The sequence below is a fragment of the Brachycentrus maculatus genome, unplaced genomic scaffold (assembly GCF_059751285.1).
Source record: "Brachycentrus maculatus isolate JH-2025_06_01 unplaced genomic scaffold, ASM5975128v1 h1tg000753l, whole genome shotgun sequence".
Classification (NCBI taxonomy): domain Eukaryota; kingdom Metazoa; phylum Arthropoda; class Insecta; order Trichoptera; family Brachycentridae; genus Brachycentrus; species Brachycentrus maculatus.
The window spans coordinates 32,501-53,713 of NW_028281483.1; the positions used below are offsets into that span (position 1 = coordinate 32,501).

The 21,213-nt window shown below is 32.6% G+C and overlaps 3 protein-coding genes across 3 annotated transcripts; all 3 read right to left on the reverse strand.

Moving 5' to 3' along the window:
- Nucleotides 1–1,108: 1,108 nt before the first annotated feature.
- LOC148300303 (uncharacterized) lies at nt 1,109–7,352 on the reverse strand. The gene is made up of 4 exons (XM_088274983.1): nt 7,056–7,352; nt 4,392–4,630; nt 1,578–2,622; nt 1,109–1,283 (listed from the first exon to the last, which is right to left on the reverse strand). Exons 1-3 carry the CDS (start codon nt 7,269–7,271, stop codon nt 2,223–2,225), a joined length of 855 nt encoding a protein of 284 aa, XP_088131109.1. The 5' UTR covers nt 7,272–7,352; the 3' UTR covers nt 1,109–1,283; nt 1,578–2,222.
- A 1,040-nt stretch (nt 7,353–8,392) lies between these two features.
- Nucleotides 8,393–11,068, reverse strand: LOC148300304 (uncharacterized). Its single transcript, XM_088274984.1, has 3 exons — nt 10,731–11,068; nt 9,744–9,982; nt 8,393–8,812 (listed from the first exon to the last, which is right to left on the reverse strand). Exons 1-3 carry the CDS (start codon nt 10,929–10,931, stop codon nt 8,410–8,412), a joined length of 843 nt encoding a protein of 280 aa, XP_088131110.1. The 5' UTR covers nt 10,932–11,068; the 3' UTR covers nt 8,393–8,409.
- A 2,909-nt stretch (nt 11,069–13,977) lies between these two features.
- On the reverse strand, nt 13,978–17,982 carry LOC148300305 (glycine N-acyltransferase-like protein 3). Its single transcript, XM_088274985.1, has 4 exons — nt 17,711–17,982; nt 16,416–16,643; nt 15,811–16,046; nt 13,978–14,508 (listed from the first exon to the last, which is right to left on the reverse strand). Exons 1-4 carry the CDS (start codon nt 17,735–17,737, stop codon nt 14,097–14,099), a joined length of 903 nt encoding a protein of 300 aa, XP_088131111.1. The 5' UTR covers nt 17,738–17,982; the 3' UTR covers nt 13,978–14,096.
- Between the last annotated feature and the right edge of the window lie 3,231 nt (nt 17,983–21,213).

Genomic DNA, 21,213 nt, shown 5'->3' on the forward strand with positions numbered 1-21,213 from the left:
ACATGCAAAGTACCTAATCGTGTTAACAGCTAACATATTTGCATACAATGATGTAACACGTCCTCCGACATAAGGGATTCTTTATGGATTCAGATAAGACCGTTTTTTATTGATACGCGGAAAATCAATTAATTAAAATGTCATTTGGTTTTGGGTGAATCGATAAAGAACTGGATTGCCTTGTTGTTTACTGGTCACCTGGCCAACATATTGGCTTATCGTTCTAGCAGCTAGCACCGGTCATCGATTATTCTTAATTACTGATGCTTTAAATACAGATAAAGCCATTATTTTCACTTTTATTCACAGAGTTGTTTTTTTCTCCGATTTTTTTAAATCACTCATATATTATTAGACATCGGAGGGCACTGAAGATAACACTGTGTTCATATGAAGCAATGCACTATGCACATATATATATATATATATATATATATATATATATATATATATATATATATATATATATATATATATATATATATATATATATATATATATATATATATATATATATATATATATATATATATATATATATATATATATATATATATATATATATATATATATATATATATATATATATATATATATATATATATATATATATATATATATATATATATATATATATAAATATACAAATGTTTGTGTGTACTTTAAACACGCCTCGATTAAAAATAACAAACTCAATAAAAAACCATAAAATATTGTGATATGCGTTGAAACCACCTCATTAAGGTATTTTTAAAATTCCTTCTGAATTTAGACAATAGCATAATTAAGTAACATTATATTTTACATATGTGCTTGAACCAACCGAGATGAAATTAATGTCGCCACACGAACTCTGAACAATACAATAAAATGTTTTTCTATTCCGGCTGGTGTTTTGTTCGTGAAAGAATTTTAAAATAAGTAATAAAAAATTCGACTAATTGGAATAATATTAATAAGATTTTAAAAACAAAAACTGGTAGCAATAGAATTTGAAAGAAAAATGCATAATTTAACCAGGTGGTATGTTTGATTACAGTAAAACTTTGATATAGCGGACTAATTTGGGGTAGAGTATATCCGTTATATAAAAATTTACATTTACAGCTTTAAAATAAATCTAAATACTTTAATTTTAAATATGAACACTGTATTTAGATATAAAAATTCAAAACACTAACTAAATTTTATTTATTGTCTTCGGACACTCGTCGTGAAGTGACGTTGCTATTTGACATCGACGCGCTTGCTTTTGGTAATCCTATTTTGATAAATAAATCAAGCTTTATTTTCTTGAATGTTTTTCGCAGATACTGTGTGGCACATTTTATAAACTTTATAAGATAAAACAACTTTATATTAACCACTTTTTATTGATACACTTTATCCAACCGGTTTCGACAACAACCTTGTCATCATCAGGGTTTATGTACTAAATTCTAAAACATTGAAATACTCATAGTTCATTAATCTTCCCTTACCAAAAACTTCCACGCACTCCATACACCATATGAAAATATGATTAAAAAACTCTTAAATGTTAAACTCCAAATGACAACTGGTGAGTTATTTCAAGCTTTATTTATTCAATTACCTTTTACTCCCCATGACCATTAAAATTTCAAGGCTGTCATCGTTTCTTCCGGCGAAATATCCAAAAAACTGAAGGAATCGTTTCAAAGAGATGGATGAAAGTCTATCATCTGTATTCAGATCTTTCAAGATGGAAATGTCTGTCATTCTTGCAGTCCAGAGAAAAAAACCCAGATAAATTGATGAAAAAAAAGGAAGGCAAATGAAGCAGGATCAAGAAAGAAGTCGAGGAATAGAAGTACAGAAACCAAGAAAGAATGAAATGTGAAAGTAAATGAAGCAATATCCAGAAAGAAGTCGAGGAATAGAGGTACAGAAACCAAGAAAGAATGAAATATGATAGCAAATGAAGCAATATCAAGAAAGAAGTCGAGGAATCGAGGTACAGAAAGCATGAAAGAATGAAATATGACAGCAAATGAAACAATATCAAGAAAGAAGTCGAGAAATAGAGGTACAGAAACCAAGAAAGAATGAAATATGAAAGCAAAGGAAGCAATATCAAGAAAAAAGTCAAGGAATAGAGGTACAGAAACCAAGAAATAATAAAATGTGAAAGCGAATTAAGCAAGTTCAAGAAAAAAGTCGAGGAAGAGACGTGTAGAAACCAAAAAATAATAAAATACGCTTTATATATTTTCATAATCTATGAAATTATAAGACCCTACAAATTCAAATCCTATTTGACCAAAAAGGTTTTCTGATGGTGTATTTCCTACGACCACATATGCGTACACATTTTGGCCTTCATCCGCTACTACTTTTGCCAGTGCTTTAGTGACGACCGATGCAAAGCCTCGCCTCTTCCACGCTTCATGGGTTTGGAGCACCCCGATGTCACCATACTCGTATTTCATAGCCCAGGAGCGCAGGCTGTGATCGGCGGCAGAGAAGAGGCCCACCGAGTTGTTGAGTCTTACGATGTCCTTGAGGTGTTGAATGGATCCTTCGAAGCGAAGTGGCCACACTGCGTTAATTGTCGGGACATGTTCCTCTTTCAGTGGCGCGATGTAGGTGTCATCTGGTAAACTAGAAAGGATAATATTATGTTGAACAATATATCATTGGCTATTGATCTGTTCCATGTGCCTGAAGGAGTTTTCCGAAGCGGGATTCTTCTGCACCTTTAGCAATAGTTCTTGCATATATTTTATTTTGATGTATTTTAATGTATACGATAAAAAAAGTATACATAGTTTGTAATGTATATATTAAAAGAAATAAATAAATTGAATTTATATGTATTATATTCAATAATATGTATTATATGTCAGCCTCCATAGTGTAATGGTCAGCACGCTCGGCAGCCGTATGGAGGTACCGGGTTTGATTCCCAGGAGAGGTTAATCAAATATAAGTGATTTTTTCACTCTAATATTTATTCAATATTTTCCCGGACTGGTACCTGAAGCGGAGGGCTGATCACCTTTCCTTCATGCGGTCATGATCAAGCTAATACTGCATTTATATGATGCAGTGCCCAATGCACCTTTGGGTGCGGATGAGGATTTGAAGAAGAAGAATGAATTATATTTACTGTACTAGTACTAAGAAGGCAGGACTGATCACCTTGCCATCGTGTAGATATAGATCAATTTTAAACTGCGTCGATGAGATGCAGCACTATTTGGTGCGGATACAAGCTAAACGAGGAAGAAGAAAATTAACAAACGTCGCTTAAATTTGAGGTTTTAAAAAAAAAGTCCATTTAAAATTATATAAGGGTGACCTTCATTCTTTTCTATCCTCATGCAGTTAATCTCATATTATTATTTTGTAATTTAACAGCTCTCAAGACCCATGTTTCTAAAAATAGGCGAAAAAACTTTTTTGTGCGTTTTTTTTAATTATTTTTTATGATTTTTGACTTACTTTTAATTGGACGATTTAACATTTGACGGTAATGAATTGCTAAGTATTTTTAAACTTGATAACCTAAAGTTTTTATATAACCTAAGTTCATTTTACATATATTTTTTCTGAACTAACTAACTAACTAACTAACCATCACGCCGCTTCCCCGCAGGGGTTAGAGCTAATAGAGCTCCACACCACTCTGTCCTTGCAAACATTCTTCGCCTCTTCCACGTTCATGCATCTCCTCATACATACCCGCCGATTGTTACGACTCCTAACCTGACCACTTTCAAGTATTTGGCATACCTGATCGTGCCATGTTTTTCTCGGTCTTTCTCTGCTTCTTTTCCCACTAACATTCGCCTCATAAATTTGTTTTACCGTTCTTTCCTCACTCATTTGTTCCACATGTCCAAACCATCTCAACACACCTTTCTTAATTTTATCGATAATGCTTATCTCAGCTTTACATTCCTTCCTTATTTCACTATTCGCACATCTATCATACATCGTTTTGTCGCACATTCTTCTGAGAGATCGCATTTCGACTGCATTCAGTCTACTTTCATCCTTCTTTTGCCAACTCCATGTTTCACTTCCATACAATAGAGTTGGAACCAGGACTCCGTTGTGCACTGCCAGTTTAGCTTCCGCTGATAGGTTTTTTTTTGCTATAACTGATTTCAGTGCACCATTCACTTTGTTCCCAGCATTCACTCTCCTTTCTATGTCTTTATCAACCTTTCCATCCCTAGAAAACACACTACCCAAATACACGAAATCATCTTTTTATTCACCTTTCATCTTACAATCTAGCATTTGCTTTTTGTAGTAATGAGTCGCCAAGTCTCTGGTGACTTTAAAAAATGAAAATTATCTCTAACCATTCTGCATTTTTTTGTTGCTAATTTAATAGTATTTTCTATGATTTTTTTACTCACTTTTCACCGTACAGTCTGGCATTTTCTTTTGGCAGTTCATAGTAATGAGTCGCCAAATCCTTTTTAACTTTATATCCCAAAGTTCTGATAATGTTCTTGAACCATTCTGCGTGATCAACGGGCACTCCACAAGAGAATCGATTGCTCCATTTAATTTTCTTTGTATTTAGAAGAGCATCCCTCAATATTTCAGTTTTAGAGTTGAACGTAAATATGGTAAGGTAATACGAACTAATGCCCTTAAAAAAAGTTTTAAAAATATGAGTAATTTAAAAATTAATTTACAAATTCTGTGCATCAATATTAAAAATGAAAAACTTCCTGTTTGGAATCCACTTTATAAAACCTAAATTCATAAAATAGAAAGAGTTCAGGTTAAATAAAAAAAAAACACTTTAAATTAAAATTTCATTACAGCTCATGGTCACCCCAATCACTTGAATGTAGAAGGCTTGTTGCTGACTAACTGTTACTATTTAAAATTGTAAATAATATTGTAGATTGTCCCGAATTAACCATCTCTCTAGTCCCAACAGAACAAGATTACGGACCATCTTCTATTTGACCACCCCCAGGACTAATTGTCTGAAAAACAGCTTTATCTTTAGGGCTTGCAATTTCTATAAAAAACATGTGTGCAGCCATGCTGATATCTTCAATCTTCTTCTTCTTCTTCTTATTGTAGGCCTTACGGCCTGTTTTTAGGAGGGATTAGCCTCCTGCGACATCGATTCCCAGCTATCGGCCCATCTCTTTGGTGGTCTGCCCGGGAGTCGTCTACCATGGGGTTGGCCGTACAATGCGATGTGGGGGAGTCTGGATGGTTCCATTCTCCTCACATGCGCATACCTCGTTGCCTTCCCCACCTAACGACATCTTCGATCTCGCATATTTCCCTGATCTTGGCATTTCTCAGTCTATCTCGAAGACTCTTGCCTGTTATGCTTCTCAGAGTCTTAATTTCTGACACTCTAAGCGTGTTTTTTGTGGCAGTGGTGTCTGCTCTACTTTCGATTCCATACGTCATGATGGGTCGGACACAAGTTTTGTATATCTTGATCTTGCTGCCGATCTTCATCTCAGGGTTTTTCCATACTGCATTTCTGATTCATGACCAACTGTTACTATTTAAAATTGTAAATAATATTGTAGATTGTCCCGAATTAACCATCTCTCTAGGCTATATTGTTCCCAACAGAACAAGATTACAGATCACCTTCTATTTGACCACCCCCAGGACTAATTGTCTGAAAAACAGCTTTATCTTTAGGGCTTGCAATTTCTATAAAAAACATGGGTGCAGCCATGCTGATATCTTCAATACTACTATTATTTCATATAAAAAAACTTTTCTAATTTACTAATCACTACTTATTATTCTACTTATTCTAACCTATCTATATATACTTAACAATTTCTATTTTTTTTCTGATTATTATAATTCTTTTTGTGCTTTTAGTGGAAAATTGTTTCTGAATCATTTATTCAATGAGACATTGTTCATTTTTTCTCTAACCTGTACTTTCTATATGTCTAAATGTATTTGTTATTTTCCCTTGAAAATAAATTTTTGAAAAAATTTAAAATTAAAAAAACATTTCGTTTTTTCTGACATTTGACAATATTTTGAAATTTATTTTTATTTTAAATTTACCATTTTTTACAGTAAATTTGTTTTGTTCTATAAAAAGATCAGGTTTAATATTTACTGAAGAAATAAATAAATAATACAACGTGTTATGTTAATTTCATTAATTGCAGAAAAGAAAAATATTTGGAAAATCATGTAATAATTTTAAAACAAAAAAATTTAAAAATAGGTTTGAGTAACAAGTACATTTAAAAATTGTGCGAAATCTTGAAAAAAAAACGATCAATATTAAAGAAAATTCATGTGTTAAGAGTAGTAAAAATGAATTCATTCGTACATCGGACAAATATCAATTACCTACCTTTACTGATATTACAAATCCTACTGTATTATCAGTAAAGCAATGAAAATAAAAACTATTTAAGGCCCAGTATTCGTTAAGTCACAACTTAATATTAATCCAGCATTTTACGTCATTAATTTTTTTCCTAGAACACTGTTTTTTCATTGAAAAAATAGGTCTTTCTTCGTAATAGTTATATGGTTAAAAAAAACAGTTATTGAAAGGTAAGGTAAAAATTTTGTGAATAAAGCAAATATTTTAAACAGGGAGTCTTAAAAAAAATGGGAGTCCTTACTTGAGAAAAATGTCTTACTAAATAATTCAAGAGCGTTGAATTTCATATTATTTATTGATTCGGCATTAACTTTGTGGAATAACATGATTATTTTATTAAAATTAAACACTTGAATTAACCACTTTAATGAGTTTTATTTATACATACGACTGGTTTCGAATACGACAGATGTTTTCATATTCTGGTACAAAAAACAATTATTTTAATTTGTAGCAGAATATGAAAACATCTGTCGTCTTCGAAACTACTCGTATATATAAATAAAACTCATTAAAGTTGTATATTCAAGTGTTCAATTTTAATAATGTACATTGAATTTCACGCTTCTATGAGCAAGTTTCAATTTTGTTGATCTTCCAGCACTTGATTTAGATCATTTTAAGATATCATCGAATCACATCTAAACATCCCTCGAAGAAATTAAATAACCCTCACCTGTTCTCCAAACGCAATGATCCCATTCCTGACGTCACCTCCTGGACAGCAGACATAAAAATCGGTTCCTGTACTCTCCTTCTTCTTCCAGATTAACCTGGTTTCTATCCAGCAATAAATTGGAATACTCCGAGGCCATTCGTTCTTCAAAACTTTCTTCAATTCCTCCCAATCCTTATCCAAATCAATTGCGTGCAATGGATCGTCATTAACCATTTTCAAAAATCGCGTGAAATTTATATAAAACTTTCAACATGTATTTTTAAAGACTAGTCTAAAGGTATATTGCGGTCAACTGAGCTTAAATAATTTCGCAAATTTTGCTTCTTATCAATATAATTTATGGGTCGAAACCTCTAATTATAATTAATAATGTCATATCAATTGTTTATCTCATAGGTCATAATGGCTTGTTGAACGACCAGATCTTATATACCAGTTCATTTACTTTGATTGTGTTATCAGATCATAATTTTGAGTGATTCTCAATCATTTATGCTACCCGTTTGTAGTGAATTACTGATTACATTAAACTTTAGCTACTTTATCCATTACTGGGTTGAAAATGGAAGATGTTGAAGAGTATGTACCATACATCGTCGAGTATCCTAAGTGCCAAAGTTGTCTTGATGGACCAAATTGAATTCATATCTGTGTCACGTTCCCATTGAAGGGATGAGGGAATCTGTACTAACATTCATACTAACTTCAGGAACTTTAGTTTGTCTCTCTCGATGGTCTGAACTTTCTGAGTCTTGCTTTGCCCTAAACAGCCCTTAATCCGACAGAACTTAAAGTTAAAGAAATGTTGGATAGGTTCGTTGGAATAGGTTAAGTCTGTCTGGTGTTCCTACTCAGGACTTTGGGTTTGGAGATAGGTCCGGGGAGTGGAGAAGTTGGATCATCTAGTAGGGTTACTACTACCTTACCTGTCACTATCAACCTGGGCATTAAAATATGGTGATGGATTTTACACTCTATTTAATATTACCATAAATGACTGGCTATATACAGACAGTACAAGGAACCCTGAAAGCATTGGTGAAGATATTGGGTCCATAAAATCATTAAAAGAAAAAAAAATACTTAAATAAAAAAAACAAATTAAAATCATCTTTATTAATAGATTTATATTATCCACTGACACTTCGTGATGGAATTGCATTTTTAATTTATTATTAGATTAAAACCAATATTTTTAGCTTTTCCACTTTTTTATTTGACCAGCGACCGGGTTTCGTCGTTACCGACACCAGTCTGATGATGTCGGTAACGACGAAACCCGGTCGCTGGTCAAATAAAAAAGTGGAAAAGCTAAAAATATTGGTTTTAATCTAATAATAAATCATCTTTATTACATCTTAAGATTATATTCCAGCCAATTATAAGACCCTGCGTATTCAAACCCAAGATCTTTGAACATGCTCTCTGAAGCGGTGTTTCCTGGTACAATGAAAACCAGGATATCTTCGTCATCTGCTGCAACCTTCTTGCAGATAGCCTTCACCACCAACTTAGCGAACCCTCTTCTCCTGCTCGTCTCCTCCGTTTGAAGAATGGCCAAGTCGCTGTACTCATACTTGATCACCCAACTGAGGAGTCGACCGTTCTGGTTGGAGTAGACTCCTAGTCCATAATTGATTTTGATGCATTCTGATAGTAGGTTCTCGGACCCTTCGAATTTGTGTTGCCAAAGAGAATTGATTTTTGGTATATCGGTCAGGTTTAATGGTGCTATATGTACATCGTCAGGACATCTGAAAACATCAAAATATGACTTAAGTTAATTTTTCCAAAAATTATTACACATCCCTCTTACACATGCCACTAAACCATAAGCATTCCAATGCTTTTCAATATTTATGGAGAGTAACTATGAAGAGATCGCTCTACGGATGGGTTGGAGGGAATAAGATTTGGGGTAGAAACATATCCAACTTGACGTATGCAGTTGACGCAGACGCAGATTGCTGGTCTGGGTGCGAGATGGCTCTTATTCTCTAAAAAAGAGGAAGAAAGCAGAAGATTTGGATTAGAGATAAACAAAAATAAAACTGAATCGAAGATCATCGACAAACACATGCTTTGTACAGTATGGAGAAGTTTCGACGAATTGCGATGACTGAGAATGCCATGACCAGGTTGGATAAAATTTGAAGGGATAAGAATATCTCCAAGGTCACAAAAACTTGACTGGACTTGTATTTGACCAATTTTCCTATAAAGAGGAGAATCATAGACTCTAAAAGCCCGTGAAAGGCAAACAACGATGCTTTTGAGATGTGGCGTTGGAGACGTATGATCCTAATTCCCTGGAGTTACAAGAAGGACAAGAAGGATATTCCAACTTAAAAGATCTATTTAGCAGATTTTCTTCCATTTATTTGAAACGAGTCCTTCAGTTTTTCAGACGCATCGCCAGAAGATACGATAATATCCTTGAAAAGTTGATGGTCATTAGAAGGGTCAAAGGTAGCTGAAGAAGAAGAAGTTCTCTAACAAATGGACTGACCAAAACAAGGCAGGCACAAGATCAACAGTCGTTGAAGCGATGCATATGGTGGTGTATTAAAAAAGGTGGAGGAGGACTATGCATAATATTTTAAGGAGAAGACAGAATGGTTACGGCACTCAGTAATGAGAACAAAGATGAAGAAGAAACATATTTCACAGAAAATAGGTACTTACTTTATCTCGAACCCTGGTGGAACATCCTTGGGCAGTCTATAGTAATGTGTTGGAGTATCGTGGTGATCATCATAACCTAGCTTTTCAAGTATGTTTGTGAACCATTTTTCCTTTCCTGTTGGTAAACCACAAACCATCTTCTCTGACCAGTCGATCCTCTTGGTGTTGAGAAGAGCTGACTCTAAATTGATGAGGTCTTCATTGAATATGAATACTGTTAAGTAGTAAACTCGTCCACCCTTGAGGAAAAACAAAAAAAAAACATGAACTCAACTAACTGACCATCACACCGCTTCACCGTAGGGGTAGACAGAAAGAATAGAATACACCACTCTGTCTTTGCAAACATTATTTGCAACTTCAACATTCATGGATCTCCTCATACATACCCGCCGATTGTTCCAACTACTAACCTGACCACTTTCACGTATTTGACATACTTGATAATGACAAGTTTTCTTTGGTCTTCCTCTGATCTTATTTCTAAGTACATTTGATTAAAAAAAAATCTATAATCATTCGACTCACATACCCAAACCATCTCAGCAGACCTTTCTCAATTTTATAAATAATGCTTTTCCATATTCGAACATCTACCATACATCGTTTTATCTCAAATTCATCTGAGAGATCGCATTTCGTCTGCTTTCAGTTTATGTTCATCCTTCATTAATCAAGAGTTATTATTTATAATAAATAAATAAAATATGAAATTAGTTAATTCTAGTGACATCTTTTGAGAAACGGACAAACTTCTTCACTATGGCACACACATAATATCCAGTCCATATATTATCATATAAAACTCGTCAAACTTGTATGGAAAATTGGCCTTAAATAAGATACGGAAAGACAGATGGCGTTAGCGTATTTTTACAAGAAAAGACTGTCGAAAATTAAATCAAGTGTCCTTTTTTATTTCATAAGGTATTTCTTCGTTTAAATCTATTTTGATTGATCAAAATACTAGTAAGATGAATAGATTACCGTTTTTCCAAATGTGACTAGTCCATCGTCTAAGTTTCCTAGAGGGCAGCAGATGTAAAATTCATGATTTGGCACTAATTTCGACCATTTTAATCTCGTTTGTATCCAGTTTTGCACTATAAAACTCCGCGGGAACTCTTTATCTAGCGTCTCGTTCAATTTTTGTAAGTTGTCCACACTGATCGTGTGCAGAGGATCCATTCCGAGCGCGTCACGGAGACTTTAATCGATGATAAGTGATAACTCGACATGAGGTTAGTTACTTATTGTGATGTAACTCGACCGGTCACTAAACGACCTGTAATAGAGCTATGTCGAAATGACGCAGGGTTGTATTCATTTTAGTTACTTTGCAATATTAACGCCTAGATTTTCGTAAAATTTAAAATGACGCAGGGTTGTATTAATTTTAGTTACTTTGCGATATTAACGCCTAGATTTTCGTAATATTTAAAATCTTAAATTTTTTATTAAAACTTTGTTTCGATTTTCTTTTTGTATTGCTATGCTCTATTTGATTAAAAAAAATCAAATTAAATAATCATTTTCATAATATATTTCACGTTCAAAGCATACTTATTTATACTTAATACAAGCGATTCCATTAGCGTTGATGTCAATAGAAGAGTAATAGGCTGTTTTTTTTACGTTTTTATTCATTTTTATTATAATACCTGTAATTAAAAAAATATTTTAAAATATTCTTAGTAATATATTTCACGTTCAAAGCAAAATTATACTTAATACAAGCGATTCCACTTGCGTTGATTTGAATAGAAGAGTAATTGGTTGTTTTTTGTACGTTTTTATTCATTTTCATTATTATACGTGTGAATAAAAAAATATTTTTAAAATATTAAATAAGATGTTTCACGTTCATAGCATAATTATACTTAGTACAAGCGATTCCATTAACGTTGATGTGAATAGAATACTAATTGGTTGTTTTTTGTACGTTTTTATTCATTTTCATTATTATACGTGTAAATAAAAAAATATTTTAAAAATATTAAATAAGATGTTTCACGTTCATAGCATAATTATACTTAGTACAAGCGATTCCATTAACGTTGATGTGAATAGAATACTAATTGGTTGTTTTTTGTACGTTTTCATTAATTTTTATTATTATAAGTGTATATAAAAAAATATATAAAAATATATATGAAAAATAAAAATTTTTAGGACCACATAATTACTGCGCATTTTTAATGAATTTTCTATTCATTTAGTAATAATTTTTAGTTTTGAAGAAATAAAATACGTAAGATTTTTTTAAATTCCTTTCATTATTCAATCATACGACCAGTATTTTTCTTTCATTGTTCAATCTCAAATTTGAATTTCTTCTTCTTCTGTTCGTGTCATGTCAGGTCCCGTTGACGTCAACTATCACTTGAAAGTAATTGCCCTTGTCTTGGACAGCTCTAAACAGCGGCTCCACGGTCCTGATCCCCGTCCTATCTCGTATTTTCCTGAGCCAGGAGATCTGTCTTCTGCCCACACCTCGTCGACCCTCTATTTTGCCTTTATTAATAGGTGCAATAGCTCGTACTTGTCTCCTCTCAGCACATGCCCAAGATAGGACACCTTCCGGATATTGATATCAGTCAGCAACTCTCTTCCTGCTCTCGTATACAGCCATGTATGTGTTGGTAATTTTCAATGCGTAAGGGTTGAATACAGAAAAATCACTTTAAAATCGGCCGAACCTCTTTTTATGTGGATTTTTTATTTCAAGGTCAAATATCAACGGGATTTCTGAATATTAATTTAATCATTAATTACATGAAATTATAGTAACTTTAAACATAAAGAGTAAATCCACTCACAAGTAGGCATAAGCTTTGAAACTCATGAAGTTGAAGCCTGAGTAGGGACATGATAAACTAGAGTCACTTGGACGTTAGGTTATTAAAAAATTAAAGAATAAAACGAATTACTGCTCCGTCCCTGCATTTCATAGTTTACTCAAGTGTTAGATAAATCGTAAATAATATAATTTCCACACTGTTATTATAACTTATTATTACTACGGACTTGTGTCGTTATATAATGTCAAGTAGCTTCATATAATATTAGTTCTAGTTTATTTGATTCATAGGTTAACAAACAAATCAATTATAATCTTTATTGCTTTTAGCTGTAATATATGTATTGCTATATAAAATAAAATTAAACATATCTAATCATGATTCATAGTGAAAACTTTTAAAAAATAAATATCACTTTTTATTCATCGAAATTCTAGTATAAAAAAAAAATAATTAAATTATGATAGGGTGAGGATCGAACCACAGGCCTATGACTTGAAGTCACGATTCCCATGAGACAACAGTCATATTTGAATTGACCATTATTTTTACGGTTTTTGTATATAATTATTTCATGCTCATAAACTAACTAACTAGTTGAACATTATTGCACTTCCCCACATGGGTAGGCAGAGAGAATAGAACGCCACACCATTCTGTGTTAGCAAACTATCTTTGCCTCTTCCACATTCATACATCTCCACAACTTGTTACGACTCTAGATCTGACCACTCTCAAGTTTTTGATTGATCATGCCAAGTTTTCCTCGGTCTTTCTCTGCTCCTATTTCCAACTACTGCCGCCTCATAAATTTGTTTTATCGTTCTTTCCTCATACGTTCGTTGCACACGTTCAAACCATCTCAACAAATCTTTCTTAATTATACATACTCATAATGATTAAAGAAAACACTTGTTTTTTACCACTTGAGTTTTATTATAGACTACATGTTTCAGAAGTTAAACTTCCATCATTCAGGTCTGTATAATAACATTATTATGATACAGAACTGAATGATGGAAGTTTAACTTCTGAAACATGGAGTCTATAATAAAACTCAAGTGGTAAAAAACAAGTGTTTTCTTTAATCATTGTAACATGTCTTACCACAAAGTTAATGCCGAAACAATAAATAAAATACATACTCATACATGCATATATACAGGCAAGGTTAGAAAAAAAGAATCAGAAAATAAAACACCGTGTACGTTATGACCATGTTTTGGGTTATTCCATATCTTATGTAATCATGCATGTATTTATACATATTATGTATTATATAAGAAAACGCATCGATGTAGATCGGCTGTCTAAATTTAAAACACAGTAAGGGACATTTTTTTGTTGTAGGTTTTTTTTTGCATTTATGGACTAAGTAAACTCTACTTAGTCCAAAAATGCAAAAAAAACCTACTACAAAAAATGTCCTTTACTGTGTTTTAAATTTGGACAGCCGAGATGATGCGAAGTATTTATTCAACGACTAAACGGTATGGTGTTCTATCCTCCCAGGCTATCACAAAAACCGCAATGGTGATAAATTATTTCATCATTAGTCCTTCCGATCAAAAGCCTCGACTTTCTCGAACATGATGATGTCAACTTGTTCAAAACCCAAGCTTTTGAAAAGGGTCTGCGACACTGTGTTCTTTCTGACTATGCAAGTGTGGATATCCACTCCTTCCTCGGCCATCTGTTTGGAGAGTGCCATGACGAGGATCTTCGCATACCCTTTCCTCTTGTGCTGGTCCAAGGTCTGCAAGACTCCGAGGCCCAGGAGTTGGTTTTTTATGATCCAACTGGATAGAGAGTTGTCCTCTTTTTGGAACAGACCAAGACCTCCATTGTGTTGAATGAGGTTTCTCAGCATTTCGTCAGAACCATCGTAACGATGAGGCCAGATGTCGTTGATCATTGGTATGTTTTCTTCAGAAAGTGGTGCTATGTAGACCTCTGGGGGACATCTGAAAAAACATAATGGATGACACTAACTGAGTAAACTGTAAAATATAATTTTACAACATTTTGAGTGTGTCCAAATACTTCACAAAATATGGATTATCTCCAATTGGAGGAGTTATTTTCATATTATTTTTTGACATCTCATCAAAGATGAAGAAGAATATGGAAGTCTGATTATAAGTCATGTGTGTGATTATAATCCAGGATTCGGACCTCACATAGTAATAAAAGAGTTACTGCTCAATAAAAAAGAATCTTTTCATCTCACCAATAGTTGTCTCTAGTGAAGTTCTAGTGATTCGAGAACAATGTTTCAAAATTTGTTCATATATAATATAAAGAACTTCCAAGAATTTATGTAGTGTGGTTGTCAATAATGGGTAGAATTGGTGAATGTTGCACGTGTGTAAAGTTATCACTGAAACCAGCCTATGACGGTCGTCAGCTCCGTAAATGCCCAGACTTCCATATTCTTCTTCATCTTTGATGAGATGTCAAAAAATAATATGATAAATAACTCCTATAATTGAAGATAATCCAGATTTGTGAACAAGTATTTGGACACACTTAAAATGTTGTAAAATATAATATCATGTAAAACGTCTCCACAGTTTTTGGTACATTTTTTAGGAAAAAAAATCTATATCGAAAATCGATTATTAAGTAGGTACATGTTACCGTTATTATTTGTGCTTTTTTGCCATTTTTTGGGTCGCTTCATAATTTCATCGGTGTAGAAGCTTTATGGTTAATCGTCGAAAATCTGGCTAAGTGATTTTCAGCGGCACTTCGGTCGGCCAACTTTTTTGCCATCGAGAGAGTTTTACAAAGACCAAAACAAATGGTAATCAGAAGATGCAAATCCGGGTAATACAGTGAATACATAAAAACTTTCTTACCAAGTTTCATTAGTTTGTTCTGAGTCATCAACGACGTGTGTGGCCGCACATTGTCATAATGGAAAATAACTCCCCTTTTGTTGGCCAATTCTGGTCGTTCTTTCTGGATTGCTTCGTTCAAACTGTCGAGTTGTGCACGAATCGATTGTTTCGGCAGCTCATGATGGACAATTCTCTACAAACTAACTAACCATCACGCTTTTTTTCCCAGTGGTTGGCAGAGAAAATATAATACCAAAACACTTTGTCTTTACAAACATTCTTTGCCTCTTACAAATTCAAGAACCTCCTCATACATACCCGTCGATTATTTCGACTCCTGACCAGTACCCTTACTGACTACTTTTCAAGTATTCGACATTCTTGATAATGCCAATTGATTTTGATCTTATATATCTTACTTACACAATATCGAAATTGAGCGCTTTCTCTTTTGGTATCCAGAAATATCCACTCTCATAGTGAGACTTTGTCCCCAGACCAAGATAGACCAGCGAAGATTTTACCGCTTCCCACTGCTCTTGGTGAACTGCATATATAAATGGACCGAGTGACCAATCTATCATCGACGTCTTGCATAATGCCTCCTTCAGTGCGTGACACCCTGTCTCCATTGTGTACATATAAACCGTGAGTTCGTTCTGAAAATATAATAAATCATTTAACTAATCATTTATTGAACGTTTTTAAAGTTTAAAAATATAATACAATTTATTAAAAATAAATATCAAGCCACTTATTGAACTTTTAACTTTGCAACAGATCTTTTTAGGTAAAACCTGAAGGTTTTTTCTTAATTTGAAAAATAACTAGTTTATTTAAAAAATAATTCTTAAAAATGCAAATACAACACTTTCTGCCCTGTAGCGGGTAAATATTAAGTTAAAAATATGCCCTTTTTGCTGGGTATAGTAAATTTTCTGGGCATTACGAAAACATGCGCAACTGAAAATTTATGATTTTGGATTTATGACGTTCTTGTAAGGAGTTAGCGATGTATATTTTTTTACCTTTAGTTTATTGGTTGCTACCATTGTGCCTTCACGCCATGACCCATGCGGGCAAAATACCGAAATACCGGGATTAGGATCTTTCTTTACCCAGTTAATATGATTTTGTAATATGAAGTACGGGTAAATTGCTTTTGGCCAGTCTTTCTTAAAAACATCCCTCAATTTCGGCCAGTTTTCGATTGGCAGAGGCTGCAGAATGTCTCTAGAAACGGTGAGCTCGTCGCGCTGAAAAAATATCAAGTAATTCAAAGATTAGGTCTTTGGGAGTTTTATTTTATTTTATTTTATTTTTTATTTTAGTTAACAACAGCAACATATGTTAAACAAAACACTTGAAAGATATACATTAAACAAGCTAATTATAGTAAAGCACAGAAACATAAAGATTAGTACAAAATATTTAGTGTATATATATATATATATATATATATATATATATATATATATATATATATATATATATATATATATATATATATATATATATATATATATATATATATATATATATATATATATATATATATATATATAAACCAGCCTATCACGGTCTTAAGCCCCGTAAATGCCCAGACTTTCATGTTCTTCATCTATGTTAAGGTCTCAAAAAATAAAAACATTTTGAGTGTGTCCAAATACTTGTTAAAAAATCTGGATTATTATAAAAAAAAGTAATATGATAAATAATTCTTATAATTGGAGATAATCCAGATTTGTGAACAAGTATTTGGACACACTCAAAATGTTGTAAATAGTGTCTTATCATTGAATTTAAGATTAAATCTTTTTTTAAATAAAAAAAATAACAGCCTGGAATTTTGCTATTTTTGTGCAATTTATGAACAAGCTCTTTTTCATATAAAAGTCACGTTTAAATGTTTATATTGTAATTATTATAAATTATCGTTTCACATTATCACAAGGATACACTAAGCAGTATTAAATATCATAAATATGTATTTTTAAAAGTACATTCAATTTTATGTTTAATAGCGGATATTTTATTCAGGCTAAAAGATTTAAATAACAGGGATTATTCAAACAGGAATTTTAGATTATTTAAAATAAATTAAACACTTGAATATACCACTTAATGAGTTTTATTTATATATACGACTAGTTTCGAAAGCTTACAGATGTTTTCATCTTCTGGTAAAAACTAAAACTAACGAACAAAAAAAAATATTTAGGGGTATGTATATAGGTTAATAAATATAGGTAAGAGGGGGCGTTTAGGAATTAGAGTTTACATTTTTTGCCAGTAAACCCACGATATATAAATACATACACACCTTTTCTTGAACTCCTTCAGAATTCATTTTTGGAAATATAAGTATTTATTATATTTTTATGCACTACACCTCAGTTTTTTTAATTTCTTCACTTTTAAAAATATTTTTAAAATTAAAACAGAATACGAGTGTAATTAATTTTTTTATCAATAAGCACTTAAACCACTAGATATTTAATATACACCCTTATCTTTGTTATTTATATGTTATGATTTTTCTGCTGTTACTCAACGAATAGTGTCTGTTACAATATGTACTTAGAAGCGCCTTGTTGAAAGACTATCTTTGTACTCGTACTGTAATATAGTAAATTTAAAATGATATCTTAAAACACGTTTGATAGTAATAGTCTAGTCATCGAAAACAATCGGTATTGTAAAGTTACACTACCGTGTAAAAAAATATAAAAAATAGTAAATATATCGTAGTCATACAGGAGAAAGTGACCAAGTGCATTTGTTTACAAAAACGTGATCATTGACTATTTGATATCTTACTAGCTTAATGTTGCCCTGAAAAAATCCCAAAGCGATTTTAAACTTGGAAGTATAATATATTGACCTGTTAAAAATGAAAAACCGCATTGATGTTTATTTTCTTGCCAAGCAAAAGTGACTTAAATGGCCCTCCTGAACATTTTGTGTTTTGTTAGTTGGTCACTTTCTCCTGTACAACTGCGATAGGTGTATTTACACATATATACAAAATTTAATTTTATTACGAGTATGTACGTAAATAGTATATCATACTTCAATATTTTTTTTGAAAAAACAGCTTTCCATAGTGCAATGGCAGAGCCGTCTATTGAACGTAACAGCAACACATCCAATACTTGACATTGCTGATGGCGGACAGCTTGCTTCTCGACATTTAGAATTTTCAATGTTTTCTATGTTTTCATCGATTTTTTCATATTTCCATTGCTTCGGTGCCATTGTGAAATTAAACACATTAGAAATATGTGTTTTTTTATATTTCTTTTCCATTTTTTTAGACAGAGGCACAGCAACACATAGCTAGGGACGGTAATTTAGTAATACAATCAATGATCAACACTTTCAGAACAAATTAAACAATTTATTCTATGATTTAAAAAAATATATGTTAAGAAAATAATAAAAAATTCAGCTATTTCTTAAAATCTATTGTGACACGTTTTATTTTTTGGTTGGTTGGAAGATATTACTTTTTAGCAATAAGCCCGCCCATACACTTTTTTATTTTCTGTACATGAAGTGTAAATAATAATAAAAAATAAACACGTGTTTCGATGCATTCCGCATCATTTTCAAACACTATATGTGAAGCTATGTCTTAATTTTAGAGTAGTGTCCTTGGGACGTTGAAGAATAAAGTGGGGGTAGGAGCTGTTTCTTATTTTATTTTTAATTTTTTTTAAATGAAAAGGTTGCCAACCGCTTATGAGGCGATTACATATTACTATAACGAATCAGAACTCCGTTCCTTAATACAGTAACTAAAATGACCTCGTACCTTATTTCAAGGAATGTTTAGTATTGCGTTTATTGCAGCTACATTCAACAGATGGCGCTGCAAATTAGGTGAATAACAAGAAAAAACATATTCTTTATATTTGAAGAACTAACTTTGTGATTTTTCATTTTATAATTAAAATTTTGCTTTGATTTCAAATCGCTTTATATATTTATAGTGATTTTAAAACAAAGTTACATGTTACTTAGGAAAAAACATGTTTTTACTTGTAATTCATAGTGCCCAAAACCCAGATTTGTGAACAAGGATTTGGACACACTAAAAAAAGTGGACTGTCACTAATTTATGTTAATTTTAATTTCTTCAAGAAATTCATTCACATACCGGACGACTCGTTGGACAAATCACATTAACTTACTCCTGTAAATCGTAAACTCAAATTCAAACAAATATTTATCAATTAATCTCATTAATTCTGAAATATAAGAAGAAATCACTTTCGTTCATCCAACGAACAGTCATACAATCGGGTACCTGCATAAACAAATTCCAATATATTATTTCCAAGAAAAATATTGTTTTATTCGCACCCCATAGCGCGTTTGACTGCCGTGTCGGAGACCCAGTGTTCAAATCCCAGACAGGTCAATTTTTTTTTTTAAATCATGTATAATATTACGCAGAACTGATCGTGCTTTTTTTAATAATTGGTGATTTGGTAAATGTTTCGTTTATGTTATGTAGTACCCTATGCACTAATGAGTTCGGAAAACAGTCAGAAGAATGAAATGATTATCGTATCATATAGGCAGAAATATTATTTTAAGTAAAAATTTTTTTGTTGCACTGATTGCTGAAATAATGTATTAGTGGCATCTTTCGGTGGAAAATTCAACTAACTTTGTTAGTTAAATCTTAGCTTCAAACCAATTTTCTCTGTCGTAAATTAATACTGCGTTTTGCTCATAGGGAGCGTTCCTACTTCCTAGATAATACAGCGTTAAGTAAAACAGTGCTTGGAGGTCATATCTACATACAGTAATGGATCGATTAATTAAAGGTTAATAAAGATATGCTATTAAATTCTGTCTAAAGGTCCAGAATTCGTTAAGTCGCAACATAATTTTCTATAAATCCAGGTAAAATTTTACGTAATTAATTATTTCTTAAAACGTCCTTTTTGCATTGAAAAAATAAGTTTTGAAAACTAACTAACTAACCATCACGCCGCTTCCCCGCAGGGGTAGGCAGAGAGAATAGAGCGCCACACCACTCTGTCCTTGCAAACATTCTTCGCCTCTTCCACGTTCATGCATCTCCTTATACATACCCGCCGATTGTAACGACTCCTAACCTGACCACTTTCACGTATTTGGCATACCTGATCGTGCCATGTTTTTCTCGATCTTCCTCTGCTTCTTTTCCCAATAACATTCGCCTCATAAATTTGTTTTACCGTTCTTTCCTCACTCATTCGTTCTTCATGTCCAAACCATCTCAACACACCTTTCTTAATTTTATCTATAATACTTATCTCAGCTTTGCATTCCTTTCTTATTTTACTATTCGCACATCTATCATACATCGTTTTGTCGCACATTCTTCTGAGAGATCGCATTTTGACTGCATTCAGTCTTCTTTTGCCAACTCCATGTTTCACTTCCAAACATTAGAGTTGGAACCAGGACTCCGTTGTGCACTGCCAGTTTAGCTCCCGCTGATAACTGATAACTATAACTGATTTCAGTGCACCATTCACTTTGTTCCCAGCTTAATAAGTTTTACTTCGAATTGATTATAGTTTATTTATTATAGATTATCTGTTACCGGCCATGCATCGCTGTGACTATGTTCGGTTAAATGAAAAAAAAATGGTAGCACATGATCCCAATTGGTTTAATATTTATAAAATATTTGAAATCTAAAAAACAACGACTTTATCTTAAACATAAGTATGATAATGATAGCAGCTGTAAAGAAGTATTTCCAGACTTCCATATTCTTCTTCATCTATTTTGAGATGTCAAAAATATAAGTACGATTTCCAA